At 51.1% G+C, this 20,419-nt stretch overlaps 3 protein-coding genes across 3 annotated transcripts; 2 read left to right on the plus strand and 1 right to left on the minus strand.

The window, feature by feature from the left end:
* Positions 1-4,665: 4,665 nt before the first annotated feature.
* MANEAL (mannosidase endo-alpha like) lies at positions 4,666-11,811 on the plus strand. Its single transcript, XM_079918830.1, has 4 exons — positions 4,666-5,508; positions 6,805-6,914; positions 8,250-8,326; positions 9,436-11,811. Exons 1-4 carry the CDS (start codon positions 4,959-4,961, stop codon positions 10,070-10,072), a joined length of 1,374 nt encoding a protein of 457 aa, XP_079774956.1. The 5' UTR covers positions 4,666-4,958; the 3' UTR covers positions 10,073-11,811.
* A 184-nt stretch (positions 11,812-11,995) lies between these two features.
* YRDC (yrdC N6-threonylcarbamoyltransferase domain containing) lies at positions 11,996-15,678 on the minus strand. The gene is made up of 5 exons (XM_079918839.1): positions 15,193-15,678; positions 14,534-14,648; positions 14,292-14,411; positions 12,930-13,072; positions 11,996-12,628 (listed from the first exon to the last, which is right to left on the minus strand). Exons 1-5 carry the CDS (start codon positions 15,582-15,584, stop codon positions 12,559-12,561), a joined length of 840 nt encoding a protein of 279 aa, XP_079774965.1. The 5' UTR covers positions 15,585-15,678; the 3' UTR covers positions 11,996-12,558.
* Positions 15,679-15,809: 131 nt separating this feature from the next.
* LOC307185061 (uncharacterized protein C1orf122) lies at positions 15,810-20,327 on the plus strand (the record flags this gene model as incomplete). Its single annotated transcript, XM_079918855.1, has 4 exons — positions 15,810-15,844; positions 15,936-16,137; positions 16,385-18,907; positions 20,259-20,327. The coding sequence occupies 3 exons, from the start codon at positions 15,810-15,812 to the stop codon at positions 16,478-16,480; spliced, it is 333 nt and encodes a 110-aa protein (XP_079774981.1). The 3' UTR covers positions 16,481-18,907; positions 20,259-20,327.
* Positions 20,328-20,419: the final 92 nt, after the last annotated feature.

Below are 20,419 nucleotides of genomic sequence, written 5' to 3' on the forward strand. Positions count from 1 at the left end.
CCCATAAATCCTGGTGTTCCTGAAAGTTCCATCCTTATTCTTTTTCTCTTATTCATTCCCAGAGTCATCTGATTCTATGGTAGACATTACGGTTTTCTCCCCAACATTTAACTCAATGCAAAAATTTAATCTAATCCAGTCATGGTCATTCTGTTCCCGCTTGGCAAAAATCTGTTTGTGTTGAACAGGCCTAAATCATATTAGACCAATGTGATTCAAGGAAATGCTTGCTTAGGACTTCCGTAAGGCAGCTATGCTCACCACTGTACCACCAATGCCTCTTAGGGCTTCTGGGAAAGAGAAATCAGTTTTACCGTTGTCTGTTTGTTGGCAAAAGGAAGCATGCTGCCTGTGGCAGTCATTTTGTGTTTTGAGTGGAGCCAGTTTTGGTGTGAAGTCAATGATGGGGACAGCAGAGCAGTGAGATGGAAGCATCCCAGGTCCCTAATGACATTGTTGAACCAGGGCATCTACCCACGCTGCCCTCCCATTGGATTTCCTGCACTGTGAGATATGTTTCCGCATTGTGTAAGCCAGTTTGAATCAGGTGTTTGCTATTGGAGCTGAACACGTTCTACTTAATTCACACTTTTTTTTCTTTTTTATTTAAATTTATTTTTTATTGAAGTACGGTTGAATTACAATGTGTTAATTACTGCTGTATGGCAAAGTGATTCAGTTATACATATATATGCATTCTTTTTCATATTCTTTTCCATTATGGTTTATCACAGGATATTGAATATAGTTCCCTGTGCTATACAGTAGGGCCTTGTTTATTCATTCTATATATATCAGTTTGTTTCTTCTAATCCCAAACTCCCAATCCAACCCTCTCCCACCCCCCTCCCCCTTGGCAACCACCAGTCTATTCTCTGTGTCCCTGATTATGTTTCTGTTTCATACACAGGTTCCTTTGTAACATATTTTAGATTCCACATATAAGTGATATCATATGGTATTTGTCTTTCTCTTTCTGACTTACTTCACTTAGTATGATAATCTCTAGTTGTATCCATGTTGCTGAAAATGGCATTATCTTGTTCTTATTTATAGCTGAGTAGTATTCCATTGTATATATGTAGCACATCTTTATTTATTTATTTATTTATTTATTTAATTTTGGCTGTGTTGGGTCTTCGTTTCTGTGCGTGGGCTTTCTCTAGTTGTGGCGAGCGGGGGCCACTCTTCATCGCGGTGTGCAGGCCTCTCACTGTCGCGGCCTCTCTTGTTGCGGAGCACAAGCTCCAGATGCGCAGGCTCAGTAGTTGTGGCTCACGGGCCTAGTTGCTCCACAGCCTGTGGGATCTTCCCAGACCAGGGCTCGAACCCATGTCCCCTGCATTGACAGGCAAATTCTCAACCACTGCACCACCAGGGAAGCCCCTGTAGCACATCTTCTTCATGCATTCATCTGTTGATGTACATTTAGGTGGTTTCTATGTCTTGGCTATTGTAAATAGTGCTGCTATGAACATAGGGGTACATGTATCTTCTTTTTTTAAAAAAAATATTTATTTATTTGGTTTGCGCTGGGTCTTAGTTGCAGCAGGAAGGCTCCTTAGTTGCGGCACACAGGCTCCTTAGTTGTGGCCTGCAAACTCTTAGTTGCGGCATGCCTGTGGGATCTAGTTCCCTAGGCAGGGATGGAACCCGGGCTCCCAGCACAGAGTCATAACCACTGTGCCACCAGGGAAGTCCCAGAGGGTACATGTATCTTCTTGAATTACAGTTTTGTCTGGATATATGCCCAGGAATGGGATTGCTGGATCATATGGTAATTCCATTTTTAGTTTCCTGAGGAAACGCCATACTGTTTTCCACAGTGGCTGCACCAACTTAAATTCCCACTAACAGTGTAGGAGGGTTCCCTTTTCTCCGCACTCTCTTCAGAATCTGGTATTTGTAGACTTTTTAATGACAGCCATTCTGACTGGTGTGAGATGATACCTCATTGTAGTTTTTTTTTATTAGGTTATTTTATTTATTTAAATTTATTTATTTATTTATTTATTTATTTATTTATTTATGGCTGCATTGGGTCTTTGTTGCTGCACGTGGGCTTTCTCTAGTTGCTGCGAGTGGGGGCTACTCTTCGTTGTGGTGCGTAGTCTTCTCATTGCGGTGGCTTCTCTTGTTGCGGAGCACAGGCTCTAGGCGCACGAGCTCAGTAGTTGTGGCACGCGGGCTTCAGTAGTTGTGGCTCTCGGGCTCTAGAGCACAAGCTCAGTAGTTGTGGTGCATGGGCTTAGCTGCTCCACAGCATGTGGGATCTTCCTGGACCGGGTCACGAACCCTTGCCCCCTGCATCGGCAGGCGGACTCTCAACCACTACGCCACCAGGGAAGCCCCTCTCATTGTAGTTTTGATTTGCATTTCTCTAATATTAATTCACACTTAATGCTGTGAAATAAAATTCATATTTTATGGCAAGACCAGAAAAATTTAAACATAAAAAATTTCATGGGTTTCCCTGGTGGCGCAGTGGTTGAGAGTCCGCCTGCCGATGCAGGGGACAAGGGTTCGTGCCCCAGTCCAGGAAGATCCCACATGCCGCAGAGCGGCTGGGCCCGTGAGCCATGGCCGCTGAGCCTGCACGTCCGGAGCCTGTGCTCCACAACGGGAGAGGCAACAACAATGAGAGGCTCACGTACCAAAAAAAAAAAAAAAAATTATGTGCCCTTTGGCCTCCTCTCTCCCCACACTGTGCATTGTATAACTGCTTCATGCATCGACCAAATCTTCCCCATCAGCAGAAATACCTGCTCAACTATAAAGAGCAACATTCTCCTAGCATCAATAAGCCAACTCCTTAAAGATAACATTCTTATTTTTAAAAATTCTTTTCCACTATGGTTTATTTCAGGATATTGAATATAGTTCCCTGTGCTATACACTAGGACCTGTTATTTATCTATTTTATATATAGTAGTTTGTACCTGCTAATCCCAAACTCCTAATTTATCTCCCCCTCCCCCTGCTACTCCCTTTGGTAACCAACCATAAGTTTGTTTTCTATGTCTGTGAGTCTGTTTCTGTTTTGTAAATAAGTTCATTTGTATCATATTTTAGATTCCACATATAAGTGATATCATATGGTATTTGTCTTTCTCTGTCTGACTTACTTCACTTAGTAGGATAATCTCTAGGTCCAACCATGTGGCTGCAAATGGCATTTTTCAATCTTTTTTATGGCTGGGTAGTATTCTGTTGTCTATATACACCACATCTTCTTTAGCCATTCATCTGTCAATGGACATTTAGGTTGCTTCCATGTCTTGACTATTGTAAATAGTGCTGCTGTGAACACTGGGGTGCACGTGTCTTTTCGAATTAGAGTTTTCTCCAGATATATGCCCAGGAGTGGGATTGCAGGATAATATGGTAGTTCTATTTTCAGTTTTTTTAAGGAACCTGCATACTGTTTTCCATAGTGGCTGCACCAATTTACATTCCCACCAACAGCGCTAGTAGGGTTCTCCTCACTTTCTCCAGCATTTGGATAACATTCCTTCTTGCTAAGGGATCACATGGGGCTTTGATCTGGATTATGTAAACTGTCAATAATACGTCATTTAACGTACAGCCCTCTGTCTCAAAAAAACCTATATAACTCTGCCTTGACTTTTAATGGGCGGAACAGCTCTCAGAGCTTTCTGAGATGCTCTTCCCAGGTTATAAACCTCAAATATGACTCGAATAATATTTTCCATTTCTGTCTTAGATCGACTGGTTAATTTTTCGTCGACACTCCCATGAATTCTCCTGAATGTACTTTCCTGGGCTCCAAACCTACCCACATTTCCCACATTGCTCCTCCTCTTCCTGAGTTTCCGACAATTCATTTACTTAAGAAATGAGAATCTGGCGCCTACCAGTGTGCCAAGCCCTGTTTTAGACACTGCAGATATAGTGGCTGATGAAACAGAATTGTTGTCTTCATGGACCAGAGAAGGAGGCAGACGATAAACAAAACTTTTTCTTAATGAGTCAAATAATGAGTAACGCAGAGTAGGAACTTAATCAGTGTTGAGTGAAAAACTTAACATTGTCTCTAGAATATCACATCAGAGTCTGTTATTCACTCCACAAGCAACCCTGGGCACTGAGTGTCACATCCTGTTTTCCAAGCCCTTGGAATCTAAAAAGGTAAAGGTGACCCAGCGCCGGCTCTCTGGAGCTCAGAGTCCAGAAGGAACTTCGAGCAAGTGTTGAGTGCTAATTTTGTTAGGCCCTGTAAAAACTGCTTCATGGTAGCCATCTTATTTAGTCCTCACTGACTATAGGAGGTTGTCCAAGGACAGAGAGCTTGGGACAACTGGCCCGAGAGCAGGCAGGCTGGGCAGTGACAAGAGCTCTGGCGAGGAGACAGTCCTGATCCTTGGACTTAGGCCCAGTCCATGTGACCTTGCGCAAGTCACGGTCTCCCTCATCCTCCCACTCTAGCCAGTGTCTGTAGTGTCTGACTCCTAGCGGGGAAGGAGGTCGTTGGAGACAGGGACAGCCACAGACATTGCTTTCTTCCCCACCCTGCCCTATGCTCCCACGCCCTCCAGCGCCACCTCCCGGACCTTCTCCTGGGTTGCGGGAGGAGGGCATTCCCTTTCCCCCAGCGGGCTCCTTCGCCGCTGCCCCAGGCTGAAAGGCGACAGATCCTCCGCGAGCCACGCGCCTTGACTTTGGCCCCTGCTCCTTTGGCCCGGGATCTCGTAGCTCTCCGCGTCCACTCCCCCCGCGGCTCGCGACCAGTTGGTCTGCGCCGCCTGCACTCTCTGTGTGCCGGGCCCGCCCGCACTGCGGGGGAGAGGCAGGGAGCCGCCCACGCCGCGCTCGGCGCTCGGAGTCGCCGTCTCCCTGGGACGCGCGCGGGCTGCGCGACGCGCGGGAGCCGGGCGGGCAGCCATGGCGCGGCGCGCGGGGAGGTAGCCGGGCGGGACGCGGAGAGCGCGGGGGCCGCCATGGCCCGGCGGCGGCGCCGCGCCTGCATCGCGCTGTTCTTGGTGCTGCTCTTCGCTTTCGGCACTCTCATGGGCCTGCGCACGCTCAAGGCTCCGGACGGACTCCCGGCGCTGGGCCCCGGCCTGGAGCTGGCGCCCTTTGAGCGACGCCCCGAGGGGGGCCCCGCGCCGGCCGCCCGGGCCCCGGCCGCCCCCGCCGCGCCGCCGCCGCCGCCGCCTCCGCCCCGCACCGCGGGTCCGGGCAGCTCCCCGGGGCCGGCCCCAGCGGAGGCCGAGCCCGCCCCCGGGCAGAGTCTGCGCGTCTACTCGGACCTGCACGCCTTCTACTACTCGTGGTACGGGAGCCCGCGGCGCGAGGGCCACTACATTCACTGGGACCACGTCATGGTGCCGCACTGGGACCCCAAGATCTCGGCCAGCTACCCCCGCGGCCGCCACAGCCCCCCCGAAGACTTGGGCTCCAGCTTCTACCCGGAGCTGGGGCCCTACAGCTCCCGGGACCCCGACGTGCTGCGGGAGCACATGACCCAGCTGAAGGAAGCCGCCATTGGTGAGCTCCCCCTCCCCCGTCGCTGGGTCCCCAGCCTCGCCTTTCTTCGTTCCCACACCCCAACTTCCACTGCTCCTATCACGGGGCCTTTGGTCCCACTCAGCCTGGCTTCTACCTCTTCTCTTCTAGAACTCTCATCCCATGCTCACCAGGAGACCCCAACTTCCACTGCTCCTGTCACGGGGCCTTTGGTCCCACTCAGCCTGGCTTCTACCTCTTCTCTTCTAGAACTCTCATCCCATGCTCACCAGGAGACCCCGCCCCCATCTCCTAGTTTTCAGACTCCTCCACCTCTGCCTTCTGACCCCCTACCATTCCAGGGCCCTTTCCTAGAGCAGAGCTGCTGGGAGGGCCAGTGGAAGGCGTTTGCACCAGGGCTGTCCCAGGTAGGGAGAGCGAGGAGAGGAGGGCAGTCTATTGGGCTTCTCGGTTTGGGTTAAGTGAGGCCTGGGTGCCCTGGCCCCGCAGGAGTCTGGGGTTCAGAGCAGTAGTGCCTGGGATGGCCTCTGCTTTCACACTAGGCACAGGGTAGGGCAGCAGCCTTTCCTGAGTTTGCTGGTTGCAGAAAGGAAAGTTTGCCCACGTTGTATGATGGACCCTGCTCTATTTGCTGTAAGGGGCCTGGGAGCTTTTCAAGTACTCTGCTTGAAAAGAAGCCCCCCTGTAGGCAGGCTGGGGTGGGGAGGCTGACTTATTTCAGATTTTGTCACTGAATTCTGCTGGATTTTACAGTACATTTCAATTTCTCTGGAAATGGTTAATGTGTGGTGGGAAAATCGAATGCCAGAGACAGTGGTGGGAAGTATTCACAGATAAATAGCACAGAGGCCATCCCTCAAGATTCTACCATCTAGAGGGGCAGACAGTTGAGACAAATGTTATTTCCCACGGGAAGGGTAAAATGACCTCTGCTCAGGGCTCCTCTCCCTGAGGGACCTCAGAGGTGCTCCTCTCCCCCAGAGACAGGACTGTGCCTTCCAGGTGGGTGTGTCATTGTCCACCCGTTTCCCTTTGTTTAACTACTTGCTAATGCAGGCCAGAGGCTGCCGAGGCTCCCGACTCCTTCCAGGCCTGACACGTTAGGGTTCCTGCAGTCACTGAGCTTCAGCACCGCAGGCGTGGACAGCTCCAGGACTCACAGCTCAGGGATCTGATCTGCAAGAAGAGAACCTGGCAGGAGTCTCCCTCAAGGTTTCATTCAGAAACCATTCTGCAGTTGGAGATGGTTTGTGAGGAAGGAATTCTCTGTTGTGGGGTACTGTGTGTCTCTGAAGTAGCCTCTGTGTTGTGTCTCAGGCGTCCTGGTCCTGTCCTGGTACCCACCTGGCATGGCTGATGATAATGGGGAACCCTCAGATGACCTGGTGCCCACCATTCTGGACGCTGCCCATCAGCACAACATCCAGGTGAGTCTCCAAGAAGATGTCAAATGCTCTCTGGCCGATTCTGGAGATGTCCCCTCCTCCACCCACAGGGATAGTGCCTCTACCAAAGTTCTTGGCGTTAGCCCAGGTATGCAAATACGTAGCAAGTGTGGTGTTGTGGGTAGGGATCTAATAAATAATGCCTATGTCACTTTTTTTTTGAATTTTATTTTATTTATTTTTTATAGAGCAGGTTCTTCTTAGTTATCTTTTTTTTTTTTTTTTTTTTTTGTGGTACGCGGGCCTCTCACTGTCGTGGCCTCTCCCGTTGCGGAGCACAGGCTCCAGACGCGCAGGCTCAGCGGCCATGGCTCACGGGCCCAGCCGCTCCACGGCATGTGGGGATCTTCCCGGACCGGGGCACGAACCCGTGTCCCCTGCATCGGCAGGCGGACTCTCAACCACTGCGCCACCAGGGAAGCCCAGTTATCTATTTGATACATATTAGTGTATATATGTCAATCCCAATCTCCCAATTCATCCCACCACCACCACCCCGCCACTTTCCCCCCTTGGTGTCCATACGTTTGTTCTCTACATCTGTGTCTCTATTTCTGCCCTGCAAACCGGTTCATCTGTACCATTTCTCTAGGTGCCTATGTCACTCTTATTTTTTGAGTTCTGAAAAAAAGTTTTGGGAAAAATATAGGATAAATGGGAGACTAAATTAATATCACGGTGATAGAGGTTAGGTTGGAGACCCTGATCCTGGAGAGAGGGCAGACAAGGGCCAAATAGGCCCACAGACTGAACTCCAGCCTCAACTCCCTAGTGGGAGGCAGTGCTGGGCCTCAAGTAGTAAAGCACAACACGTGCTCTCATCAGGCAGGCTCTCTTTCAAGAGGAAGGATGGAGCTGGCCAGTTACTTTCCCCACGTGTACCAATCAAGTAAGTCACTGCCCTTACCTCTGTATGGCAAAAGAAGAAAAACGATGAAAACGAGCCCCGCTCCTGTTCCTGAGCCCATCACTGGCACATTAAACAGATCACGGCACGTTTTCCTATGGACACGTCTTCCCATAGTTTCAGGCAGCTAGTGCCAACCACTGGGAGCTGGCACATAAGTTGAAACCTATTGGCCAGCCTGCAACAGCCCATCAGAATGATTCCCAGAGGCCCTGCTGTGGGAGGTGGGAAAACTCACCCCTGTTTTTCGGGCCCTGAGGGCAGTGGTTGCTTTTATTTACACTGTGCCCATGACTGCCAGGTCTCTCCTGAACTCAGCCTCTTCTCCAACCCATACTTGAAGCACGAGCCTTATAGGTTGTGGCCTCTGGACAGATACTCACCTGACCAATATCTCCTGTTTGTGGCAGGTGGCCTTCCACATCCAACCCTACAAGGGCCGAGATGACATCACTCTGCATGACAACATCAAGTATATCATTGACACGTAAGGCTGCTCTGGGACCTGGATTTTGGTGGGGATCTAAATGGGGGTAGGGCTAGAAGGCTTGGAGGCGCAGGTCAAGAGACAAAAGGGCAGAATGCCCGTGTCCCCAGCATCTAAAAAGAGTAAAAGAGTACTGGGCTTGGAGACAGCAACCTGGGTTTGAATTCTGGTTCTGCGGCCTCCATTCTGTGATCAGAGGCAGTCCTCTTAACCTTTGAGTCTTGTGAGAGTTAACATGAGCTAATATATGTGGAAAGTGGCTTGCAAATGGCTTGCATATATCATTCATTCAAAAAATATTTATTGAGTGCCTTCAGGTGTCGAGGCACTGTCCTAAGTCCCAGTTGTACAGCAGTGGGTAGGGCTACCAAAGTTTACATCCTCGGGCGGGTGTGCAGTGAGCAGATAGTGGTTATAGATGACAAATCAAATGGCGATCTATACTATGAAGAAGTAATAACAGAATAAAGCAGGTGTTAAGAGTGTGTCCAAGAAACAACTTTAGAATGGGTGGTCCAGTGAGCTTCTCTGAGGTGACATGTAAGCCAGCACCTAAAGGAAGAGTCAGCTCTGCAGAGATCTGGGGCAGGCAGAAAACTCCAGGCAGAGGGCTGTCAGATCCAAAGGCCGTCTGATAGGACAAGCTTGACGGCAGCCAGTGTAGCCGGAGTGAAGCGATAGATGGGGTAATAGCAGGCAGGAATAGCGGTGGGCAGGGTCAGATCAAGTAGGCGGGGCCTTGCTGGTCTCCGGTAAGGAGCAGTCAGATCTGATTTACGCTTTAAAAAGAGACTGGGTTATAGGGAGGTGGAAGTGGGAGCCTGGAGACCAGTTAGGTGGCTGTCGGTACAGTCCAGATAGAAGATGGTGGTGGCTCGGCCTGGGGCAGGGAAGTGAGGCTTAAATAGAGGAATGACAAGGCTCGGGGGAGGGTGGGAGGGAACTGGGTTCTTGCTTAGAGGCATGATGAGTCCAACTGTGGAGTCCAAGTGGACTCAAAATTGTGCTTGGACATCAGGAAAGATCTCACTCATGGCCAGCCCTCCGGCTGTGCTGGCTTCTTTTCTCTTAGGCTGCTGGCTCAGCCTTTTCTTCCTCCTGCTCCTCAGGTATGGCTCCCATGGTGCATTTTACCGCTATAAGAACAGCATGGGTAAGAGCCTCCCACTCTTTTATATCTATGACTCCTACCTGACATCCCCCGAGGCCTGGGCCCACCTCCTGACACCGAACGGGCCCCACTCAATCCGCAACACCCCCTACGATGGGGTCTTCATAGCGCTGCTGGTGGAGGAGGGCCACACCCATGACATCCTGGCCGCCGGATTTGATGGCATGTACACCTACTTTGCCTCCAATGGTTTCTCCTTCGGCTCCTCCCATCAGAACTGGAAAGCTGTGAAGAACTTCTGCGATGCCAACAACCTCATGTTCATTCCCAGCGTGGGGCCTGGCTACATTGACACCAGCATCCGGCCCTGGAACAACCACAGTACGCGGAACAGGGTCAACGGCAAGTACTATGAGACGGCCCTGCAGGCAGCCCTGACCGTGAGGCCCGAGATCGTCTCCATCACCTCCTTCAATGAGTGGCACGAGGGCACCCAGATTGAGAAGGCCATTCCCAAGAAGACGCCGACTCGGCTGTATTTGGACTACCTGCCTCATCAGCCCAGCCTGTACCTAGAGCTGACGCGCCGCTGGGCGGAACACTTCATCAAAGAGAAGGAGCAGTGGCTGATGTGAGGGGCCTGCAGGCAGGGGCGGGAGGTGCTGACGTCCCAGCCTCACTGGAAGATGTCACCACGTGGGGCTCGGCACTCGCTCCCAAGTCAGCGGCTGAGTGCTTCTGAGGCAGGTGGGTGCCAGAGTGCCCTGCAGGGACAGGAAACTAGGTGGTGTTCCAGAAAGGGAACCCCAGGGGCTGGCCGGTGGCTGGGCTTAGCCCAAGGCAGCTCCACATCCTCAGTGAGAACACTTTAAGACAATCCCGTCTAGCTTGGAGCTCAGCTGGTTGGTGTTCTGGAGTCGCCAAGTCACTGGTCTTAGAAGGGTGTCAGGGCTCTGGGCTAGCATGCACCCTGCTCTCTGCCAACCTGCGTCCTCTCCAGGCCTCCTTCCCACGTCATCTGTCTTCCCCAAGTTAGGGAACCACATTTAAGACTTTCTAAAAGGGAACATTCTCAGTTTAAGCTCTTCCCAGTAGATTCCCGAACCCAATTATCAGGAAATAATCCTGAGCACTCACACATTCATTCAACACATACTCTGCGAGCACCTTACCGCGTGCCAGGTGCTGGGGGAAAACTCGACCAGGAATGGCTCCTGTCTTCCGAAGCTTACAGGAGCCAGCTTTCCTAATCTGGTGTGGCCTTGTAGCTAGTGCCTAAGCACAGCTATAAGTTTTTCCTTTTTGCTGTTTTGCCCAGTGCTGGGAGTTCAGTTCTTTTTCCTCGAAGAAAATACCTCTGCGCTCCAGAGCCTCCGTTTTCCTAGGTAAACATTTAGCTCCAGGGGGAGGACTAGGACACCCCCCTCCCTTTAGCTGCCTGAACTGAATGAGGCCCACTCACCAGAGCCATTTTCAGTGCGACTGTGATTTGTATTAAAAATGACGTGTTGTTCCTATTCTCAAATCAGCTTTCCTTTTGATCCCTTCAGGACCACGAACTCTTAACTCCTCAGATTCTGTGACAAATTGACATATGGGATGGGCTGGCTACAGGGTTAGCACAACGCAGTCGAGTTTGCTTAAGAAATTAGTTTCAACAAGATTTCTAGAGGGAATATTTAACAAACCAGTGCTTATTTACAAATAAACGAATATGCTAATTGCAGGGACCCTCAAAGCAGGCCCTGGGACACCCTCTTGGCAAAATTCTTAGGATCTACTTGAAAATATGTGCATTGGAAACGACCGTATTGAGAAGTTTATGGGCTCAGACTGAATTCTAGTTCTGAGAACTGGGGTGTGAGGGGAGAGGGGTGGAAGTGAGCCCTACTGGTCACAAGGACTCCCAGCTCCAGTTAGGTTAACAGGTACTAAATCCCACCAACGGATGGGGCAGGCCTGGTCCCCTTGCTGTGACTCAGTTGGGGAAACCAAGGCAGGCAGGGACAGGTGAAAAGGGCTAGATGATGACCTGGAATAATTTACAAGGGAGTGACACTGAGGCTTCAGTTCACATATGCATATTTTTAAGACTAGTAAAAGTATGGCCAGAACCGGGGGGCAGGCGCAGTAATTCTCACACACTGCTGATGGCAGTGCAGGTTGATTCAGTTCTTTTGAAGGCTAACCTCTATCAAGAGCCAAGAAAATGGCCACACACTTGGACCCAGTAATCCTACCCCAAGGAAATAATTCAAAAGAAGGAAAATAAAACATTCACAAAGATGTTTAACAGCATTTTTTCTATAAAAGAAAAAGCTAAGTTCAAATGCCCAATAGTAAGTATGTTTTTAACACTTGTATACATATGAATAAAGATAAAGGCTGCTGAGTAGACACTGCATTTAAATAAAGGTGTTGTAGGTATAATTCATTATAATTTATATTACGAATAAATAAGAAAAAAGTGGCTGGACAGGACAGTAGAGATTTATTTTCCAATATTCCTTAATTTGGACCCCACCCCCAACCCCTGTGCCAGCTGAGCTTACCTCCCACCATTAGACCAAAATGGTGACTCTCCGCCAGGCAATTACAGCAAAGAACCAGCCCCCTGGTTCAGAGGAAGCAGTGTTTGGTCGATGGCTCTACAGTTTTTATTTTTGTCCTAAACTGGTTCCAGCTTCAGAAGCATAAAACTCATGCACTTGGTCACTTGAGACTTTTGAAAAGCACCAACCAATGTGTTAGTTGATTTGGACCTTAAGTGCCACTACCCACCAGAGAAGCTCTCACTAGATTCCAAATCTGTTATTTATTTTTCAAAGATCGGAAAAACTTATCAGAACAAGGCCATCCTCGGAATACTCTTAAAACCTCTATTCAGCTTTTGGCTCATATATGAAATTATAAATAAATATAACCTCCCCAACCAGGTGTGAGGCTTAACCAGCAGCTTCTGAGGCCTGGTCCGTAGTGTTCAGAAAGAAACTTTGCCTTAAAAGGTCAGACTAGTAACACTGTAGCCCCAGCGGCCTCTGCCAATGAGGCCTTGCCAGCCACCAGCAGTCGGACACACAGTGTCCAGCACCAGTCCTTGCGCCCTCCCTCCTCCGGAGTTTCACAAGCAGGATTCACGTAAGGGGAGCAGCCCGTACTTCTGGAGGATGGCCGAAGTACTTTCTAGGGCACTGGGGAGGAAATGGAGGACAGTTAGGGTTTGACTTCTCAAAGCCCCGAGCCCACCAGATTCTGGAGATCAGGGACCTCTAAACTCTTCGATCATACTATGCTCTGTTCATCAAACCCTTGATGAATCCTTTTGAATTCTGAAAAAGCCAGCAAACACTAGCAAACTGAGTTCCACTCCACCCACCACATCTCCAAACCTGCCCGCTCCCCTCAGGGCAAGATAGGAGTGACAACCTTTTTTTGTTTGCATCTCCCAACCTCCCTCAAATCCTATCCCTGTGCCACAGCAAAGAGACTCACCAACCCGGACGAATGATGCCAAACACTCCAGGCACAGATAAGTCAACCACAGTTGAGCCTAGTCGACACTCAGGGCTCTGGTCGTCCCCAATTGGTCCCCCATCAATGACCAAGGACAAGCGAGGCCAGAGGTCCTGAAATTCCTGAGAAGAGGGAGAGGAAGAGCATGGACACCACCTCTGGCATCTGCAATGATGTCATATCGCACACAGGGCACCTAAGACAGAGATCACACAGCTCTAAAACAGCAGGCATCTTCCTCTAAGCAGGGTAAGGAACCTCATTTAAACTCTGGATCAGGGCAGGAGAAATGGGGGGGACTCTGCAACTGCACGCCGTTGGCACTCAATCCTTGGGCTATGGAAAGGAGTTCCCCTTCAGAACTGTGGACTGAATTGTTAACTGAGCCAGAGCACCACTCTCCACCCTCACCCCGCATGAAGGCACTGCAGTGGCAGTTAGGCCTGGGAATTTGGGATGGGGGATCATAAATACCAGTTACTGTGCTGGATAGGTAAGCTGCTTGCCGAAAAGGTAAGAATCCCCATCACCAATGCCTAGGATATAGCCACCAGGATCAAGTAAAGCCTGAGAATAAGAAGGGGTGCTGGGCTCTCACTTTCCAAAGCCCCTGAACCCACTCTCTACGTCTGGGCATGGAAACACTTTACTATGAAAGTAAAATCACTTTGCTATGTTCTGCATTTAAGACCAGTAGGAGAAAAGAAGTATGCTCAGTCAAACTTCTTTGCGTCCTCATTCATTCTAAGCTACTCCGCCAAGACAGGATTAGGACGATCCTTTCTGTCTTTTTTTTTTGGCCACACTGCGCGGCTTCCAGGATCTTAGTTCCCCGACTAGGGATTGAACCTGGGCCCTCGGCAATGAAAGCGCGGAATCCTAACCACCGGATGGCCAGGGAATTCCCGTGGGTGATCCCTTCTTTGACCTGGCTTGTGACAGAGGTAAGAGAACAGGACCAGGAGTCCCTGGGATAAGTGATTTAACTTTTCAGAGTCTTAACTTTCTTTACAGCAAGTTATGAAGACTTATCACCCAACTGTATTCTCCAACGACTGCTATCCCAACAGAATGAGAAAAACATGTACTTATGATGTCTCTTACTGTTAAAAAGACAGTAGGAAAACAACACCAATTCTCCCCCTCGCCTTTCAAACTTTAAAATAAACCTTTTCTGAGATCATTCTGTATTCCCCCACCCCGGCCACCTAGGCAGACTTCCCACCATCAGACCAAAAGGGCAGCTCCCCTGCCAGGCAATTCCAGTGAACCATCAGCCCCTCTGGTTCAGAGGAAACTGTGGCCTGGTGACATTTCCAGGGGGAGGACTGGGTAACTCACCTCAACATTCAGAGAGCTGGTCTGGGAGCTGAGGTTGGCGCTGGTGAGAGCAAGCGGTCCCCCAAACACCTGGGCCAAGTCCTGCATGAAGGCGTGGTCAGGAATCCGGATGCCTACAAGCTATGAGGCAAAGAGAAAGGGGATCATCAGAAAGGTTGAAGGGGTGGGAGATGGCTCTGGCCTGGATCCTAGCGAAAGCCAAACAGCGGAAGTCTGGGGACACAAGAGAAAATCTGACTCACAGGAGTGAAGGGGTTCAGGTCCTTGTTGAGCTCCTCCGAGCGTTCCATCACCAGGGTCACTGGTCCTGGCAGCAGGTCGTTCAGGAGCCCCTCAGGTACTCTCACACGGCAGTACCTGGGAAACAGAGGGGACACAAATCCAACCAAATGAAAGGCACTGCTGGTCCTATTCCAGACTCTAGGCAGATCTAGGAAAGGTGACCCGAGGGTCTACAATGGGATCCGCCTGTCTTCCCTGTTCACCCCCAAGAGCTTGAGCAGAAAGCAGGGCTCCAGAGGACCGCCCCAGGCTTGGACCCGCAGGCTACAACAGCTGCACCGCTTTCACGCTACACGTTTTACTTTCTTCAAAGCACTCCCTACTAACTTAAGCTACCGTGCTCCCCCTCTTTTTTCTTAAACCGTGGGCGTCCCCCCCCGCCCATTATCACAAAAACGCCAGAAGAATAGGGACCCCGCCTGCCTCGTTCATCGCTGCGCCCCCGATCTCGTTCAAGGCCTGGCAGACGCTAAGCGCTCCATACACGTTTCCAGTTCCGGATTCCCGGGTGAGCCTGGACAAGCCCCTCCCGCTCTCCGCGCCTCAGTCTCCCAAGCCTGTCACCGGAAACCCCTCCCGCGGTGCCGCCCCCAACAGGGCCGGGTCGGGGCGTCCTCACCTGTAGACGTCGGCCACGCGGCCCAGGCACACGGCCAGCGGCTTGGTCTCGCTGCGGCCCTTGACGCGGTACACGACGCCCAGTGCCTCCGAGCAGCTCGCCGAGCAGGCCAGGCCGTACAGCGTATCGGTGGGGACGGCCACCACGGCGCCGGCGCGCAGCTCGGCCACGGCGGCCCGCAGCGCCTCGGTCCAGCCGGCGCGCTCCGGGTTTGCGGCCCGCACGGCCCCGCTCCCCGGGAGCCGGAACAGCCGGGCCCCCGGCGCCGCCGGAGCGGGGCTCGGCGGACGGAGAAGGCGCCCGCTCCGGGCGGAGCCCGCCGGCCCCTCGCTCAACCCTATGCTGGCAGCCACCGCGGCCCTCAGCCCCGTGCACGGACGCGCCGGAGACATCCGCCCAGGCCTGCTTCCGGGAGGAAGTGACGCGCCCAGTCATCTTCCGGTCTGGGAGGCTCCGCCCCACCACCGTGCTGGGCAACTTAAAGGGACCGCGACCCCCAGGAGGATTGAAGGAGACCGGTGGGGACGGGGCGGGGCGCAGCTTTGCGGAGCCTTAGCGCAGGGCTGGGGAGGGGGGGCGGCCGAAAGGGGGGCGGTGGTCGGGCCGCGCAGGCGGAGATGGAATGGGGCCCGGGCTCAGACTGGTCACGGGGGTGAGAGGGGGCCCGTTGGGGCGGGGGGAAAGGGGCTCTGACCCCGCGCAAGCGCCGGCCCTGACCGTCTGTCTCGCTCTCTCCCGGGCAGGGAGGCTGCCGGCGTGGACCGTGGGAAGGCGGGGCTGGGGCTCGGCGGGAGGCCACCCCCGCAGCCGCCCCGGGATGAGCGCGCCCAGCAGCTGCTGGATGCGGTGGAGCAGCGGCAGCGGCAGCTCCTGGACACCATCGCCGCCTGCGAGGAGATGCTGCGGCAGCTGGGCCGCCGGCGCCCGGAGCCGGCTGGTGGCGGGGTCAGTGCCCACCCCGGGCTGGGCCTGGGAGGTGGGGACTGCCCACTGGCCGCACTTGCTAAGTTCTGGCTTCCCCTGGAGGGTGGAAGAGTGTCCCCACCGCTTTATCGCCCACTGCCTTTCAGTTGGGCGAGAGGCTTTGAAAAAGTTAAGTGCTATCCAGATGCCAAGTGGCCATCTCTTGCAGGGCCTAATCCAAGGCCTTTCCTCCCAGCCTCACTTTTTTTCTTTCTTCTGTTCCAATCAGAACGTCTCAGCCAAACCTGGAGCACCCTCCCAGACAGCTGTCTCCGCCAGAGGTGGCTTTCCAAAGGATGCCGGCGATGGAGCTACGGAGCCCTGACCATCCCCGAGCCGGGCGCCCTGACTTCTCTCCCTCCCCAGGGCTGGTAGCTGGACTGTGAACAACTCCCTTTCAATAAAGGGGCCAGTCTTCACTGGCAGTGGCTGGTACTTGGCTCTCAGCCGGGGTGGCAGCTCTGCTAGCAGCTGGGTTCACTCCCACTTCATCCTGGCTGAAGGCAGTGCTGAGCTCTGAAATGTAGCCAACGAATACCCAGTCTGATTACCCAGATTTGGGCAGACCAGCAGTGCTCGCCAGAGTGGTTTGGCCTGCTTTGGGGGATCCAGGTCGTGTTACATGTCCATTTCATGCTTTGGGGGCTCCTAGCCCCACAAAACACTTTTAGCAGAGCCTTGATTAAAAGGAAACCTGCAGACTCTCCTGGTGACCGACCTTTCCTTTCTGTCCCCTCTCTAAAACTCTGATGGCTGGGGAGGGGTGAAGTGGTTGAAAATTGTCAACCATGGGTAGGGTTGGGAAGAAATGCCACAGATACTACCAGATTTAAATAAGCATTTAATTAGGATTTCATTAGTATTTAATATTGCTTTTTCAATTCCAAAAAGTTAAATTTTCACTTCTTAGCAGATATTTTAAAGTACAATATTAAGTTTATACAAAATGAGCAATTAAGCAAACACCATTGTTTCACATTCTTCAAAAATACAAATTCATATTTATTCTTTTTTGGGTTTGGAGGTTTCTTCCTTTGGAAGTACTGAACCTGTAACGTTTTCATATCGCTCAGTGGAAGTCTGTTGTTCCCATGTTTCACACTTAAATAAATTTGATAGGCTTTTACATAATCCAAATAAAACTATTTGGGATTTAACCAAGACCTCTGGCCAATGACTAGTGTGTGTCAAAAAAAAGAAGGCTCTCGTGGGTCTTGCTTCTCCTGGCCAGAAGATCTGAGCCAGAGAGTCAGCAAAAACCTGTTTCCAGCCACCTTCCCCAAACAGGGACTAGGAGTTTACGGGGAAAGAGAACAGCTACCTTGAACTCTGACCACCCCCCCACCCACACATTCTCCAAAACACAACAAAGGATGTAGACTGTTGAGTCAAAGAGCGCCCTGGGGAGGCCTGAGGACACGGGGGAAAAGGGTAAGAGAGGCCTCTCTGACTTGGCACCAGTATAAGGATAATAAGAATATTGCAGAAAACACCCCTGGGTTTTGGTGGAAAAAAAAGGTTTTATGAAAAATTTCCCAGTAAGAAAAAGTAGAACCTGCGTTGAGCTGAGAAAGTGACACGACATCACCCAATTTGGGGCCCAGCAGGCACACCACCAAAAGGGCAGTGTGTGGTTTTAAACTTTGCTTCCAGTAAAAAAGCTTGTACTATGTACACATAGACATAAAGATCCAGTTTAATTTGCATTTCTCAGTGCAGACTGAGAAGCCCTCTCTCGAACAGGAGTAACAATGAGAAATGCCCAAACAGTGATCATCAGCTTCCCCAAAGGGTGTGAGAAGAGACAGGGGACCCTTTCTCTAGCCTCGCCCCCAACGTATGCCAGAGGAAACGGGCTAAACTGACTACCAATCAGAAATATGCATGATCTAGTTTTGTTGCCTCTCCCCTCCCCAATATTTAGGAATGGTCAATTTCGGATCTATGTCACAGCAGAACACAGCAGATCTATGTCTCAGCTCCATTTGCATATTGGCTCTATGGAAATCTTTCTGCTTTGGGTGAAGTATATTTTAAAACTCAGTTCTTTAGTAGCCTGAGAATTGAAGATAAAATGGGCGGGGGAGAGGGGAGTGAGGGGAAAGGAAGAAAGTTGATAAAGCAGATTATTAACAGCTTTGTTTACTGGATTCAATGAGGGCTGGAGGCTTTTGCTTAAAGAGCCAACAGGGGCGGTAGGGGGAGCAGTATGGAAATGGCTCATGTTGTCCGCCCCCCACCGCCCCACCCACGACTGCCACAGCCTTCCCCAAACATATTTCTGATTGGTGGTATAGGAAAATTGTAAACTCATTAGCAATACTGTTGCAGTTCCACAAATCAATGGTTTCGGTGACTCTGGAGAAGTCTTTAGGATTAAGGACAATGAACGTGATTACAAATATAAAAGTCTAGAAGGTGCCAGGTGTCTACCTAGGAACAACCAGTTTCTTCCTTTCAGGCATCACTTTGTAATGGTGAAGAAGGGGGAAAAGATGGCAAGGGACCAAGAAGAAGTGATGAAAAAGGGCCTCAACAGCAGAAAACAGGACCCGCAGCAGTTCTTCAGAGAGCCTGAGGGGGCGCCCTTGGGCACACAGGGAAGGCTTGCATAGATTGAGCAGTTGCTGAGAATGCATAATAGTGTTTCCCTATGGACAGCCTCATGGCACAGGGCTGATGGAGTGGAAAAACGCAGCCAGGCCAGGGCCACATGGGACAACAACCATCAAGCTACACATATTGCACCAAGGTAAGTGCTTTTCTTTTCACACCTCAATTTAACTTTTTTTCTGAGCAAAAAATAAAACTTTGTGGAAAGTATATATGTGTGTGTGTGTGTGTGTATACACACACACACGAAAGAAATTGCAGCAATTGGGTTAAAGATAAAATAACGTAAAGTGCTTTTTTATTATTTCTTTAATATACCAATATGAGGTTCTGCAAACTTGTCCCTTTGGACACATTCAGCACATTATACAAAGTCTCTCAGGAAAACCCACCCACCCATTATCCCTATCAGTCCGCTGCCTTGACCCTGAAAGTAAACTCTCCAATCTACTGACTCTCCCAGAGGTGGTGAAGAGAAGTCCCTTGCTTCTGCCCAGAGAAGCCTTCACACCTTAAGGCCCCTCCTGGACTTTGTACCATGATCTCCTTCTGCGAGGGCGGAGGGGTAGGGGTGGAATTCAATGAATGACACCAATTCCTGTCATCAAACTAGTGATACCCCCACGAGGTTGGCCAAACTGCCAGGAAAGGCAGGGCCACTTTCCCTCAATGCCTCACCCACCTGCCTGGGAAGGACCAAATTCACTAAGGCAGTTTGGCAGTGCCAGCCAAAGTTTCCTGCCACCTGCCAGGCCCGTGAACTCCACGATTCCCTAGGCTGACTAGCATTCTGTAAAGGGGCAGTATAACTGGAGATGCTAGTGGGAGCTGGAAGTCTCAGTCTACAGGGTGAAAATGATTAAGGTTACCATGGGAAGAAAAAAGGCATGATTTCACCTGAAGTCTGCACACCTTCCCTAGCCTCACCCTAGGTTCATTCGTGGGTTTGAAAACCACTCTCCATGAAGGCTCTTTGTGGCTCCACTTTAGCCAGCGCCCTCTCTTCTTCAAGATCCTTGACACTAGGGGCCAGGCTGATGGAAGGGACAGGGGCGGGGAAGCGTGCTAGAAGAAGGAAAGGAGAGACCGCCTATCCTGTGGAGTAAACGTACTCTTCACAACCACTCACTAGCATTTTAAGCACATTCTTGATGTTTTCAAAAGCTGATTGGATCTGAAGGTCCCCCTTGTAATCTCTAGTACCCTCAAAAGGCAGATACTTCAACTAGGAAAATCTGTCAGCCCAAACCCAGTTTCTTCATCACCCCTGATCTTTGGAGCAGAAAAGCCACTGACCTGGGTGGACCCCCAACACAAGCACAGCCCGGGCTGGCCGGAGGGAAGCAATATTTCAACCATGGCACTTCCGACGGCCTTCCCTAGGCTCCTGCTTTCCACCTCAGCTCCCAGGGAACCGAATCTCAAGTGAGCCTAGGACGGGCATGTGGGGAGGTCATTTGGGAGCCACATGCTGCTCTCTATCTCGGAAGGTGTGGAGAAAACAGCCAGGGTCCTACCGCAAACCTTCCTATGGGTGCAAGGCCCGGAGACGGTCAAGAACAACCCATGCTCAGCAGCTGGTTTTCCAGGAAGATGAACCACTGCGGTAATAGAAGATTCCTCCTGCCTTATCAACTTCTGCTGAGGCCAG

Source organism: Stenella coeruleoalba (assembly GCF_951394435.1).
Source record: "Stenella coeruleoalba genome assembly, chromosome: 1".
Taxonomy (NCBI): domain Eukaryota; kingdom Metazoa; phylum Chordata; class Mammalia; order Artiodactyla; family Delphinidae; genus Stenella; species Stenella coeruleoalba.

Excerpts from the sequence above, each read along its gene's own strand:
- MANEAL (XM_079918830.1), top strand. The coding sequence starts at position 4,959 with ATGGCCCGGCGGCGGCGCCGCGCCTGCATCGCGCTGTTCTTGGTGCTG. Across the intron at positions 6,915-8,249 it reads CCCATCAGCACAACATCCAG|GTGGCCTTCCACATCCAACC; the intron begins GTGAGTCTCCAA and ends TGTTTGTGGCAG. Across the intron at positions 8,327-9,435 it reads ATCAAGTATATCATTGACAC|GTATGGCTCCCATGGTGCAT; the intron begins GTAAGGCTGCTC and ends CCTGCTCCTCAG.
- YRDC (XM_079918839.1), bottom strand. The coding sequence starts at position 15,584 with ATGTCTCCGGCGCGTCCGTGCACGGGGCTGAGGGCCGCGGTGGCTGCC. Across the intron at positions 14,649-15,192 it reads CGCGTGGCCGACGTCTACAG|GTACTGCCGTGTGAGAGTAC; the intron begins GTGAGGACGCCC and ends TCTGTTTCCCAG. Across the intron at positions 12,629-12,929 it reads GGCATCATTCGTCCGGGTTG|TGCCCTAGAAAGTACTTCGG; the intron begins GTGAGTCTCTTT and ends TTTCCTCCCCAG.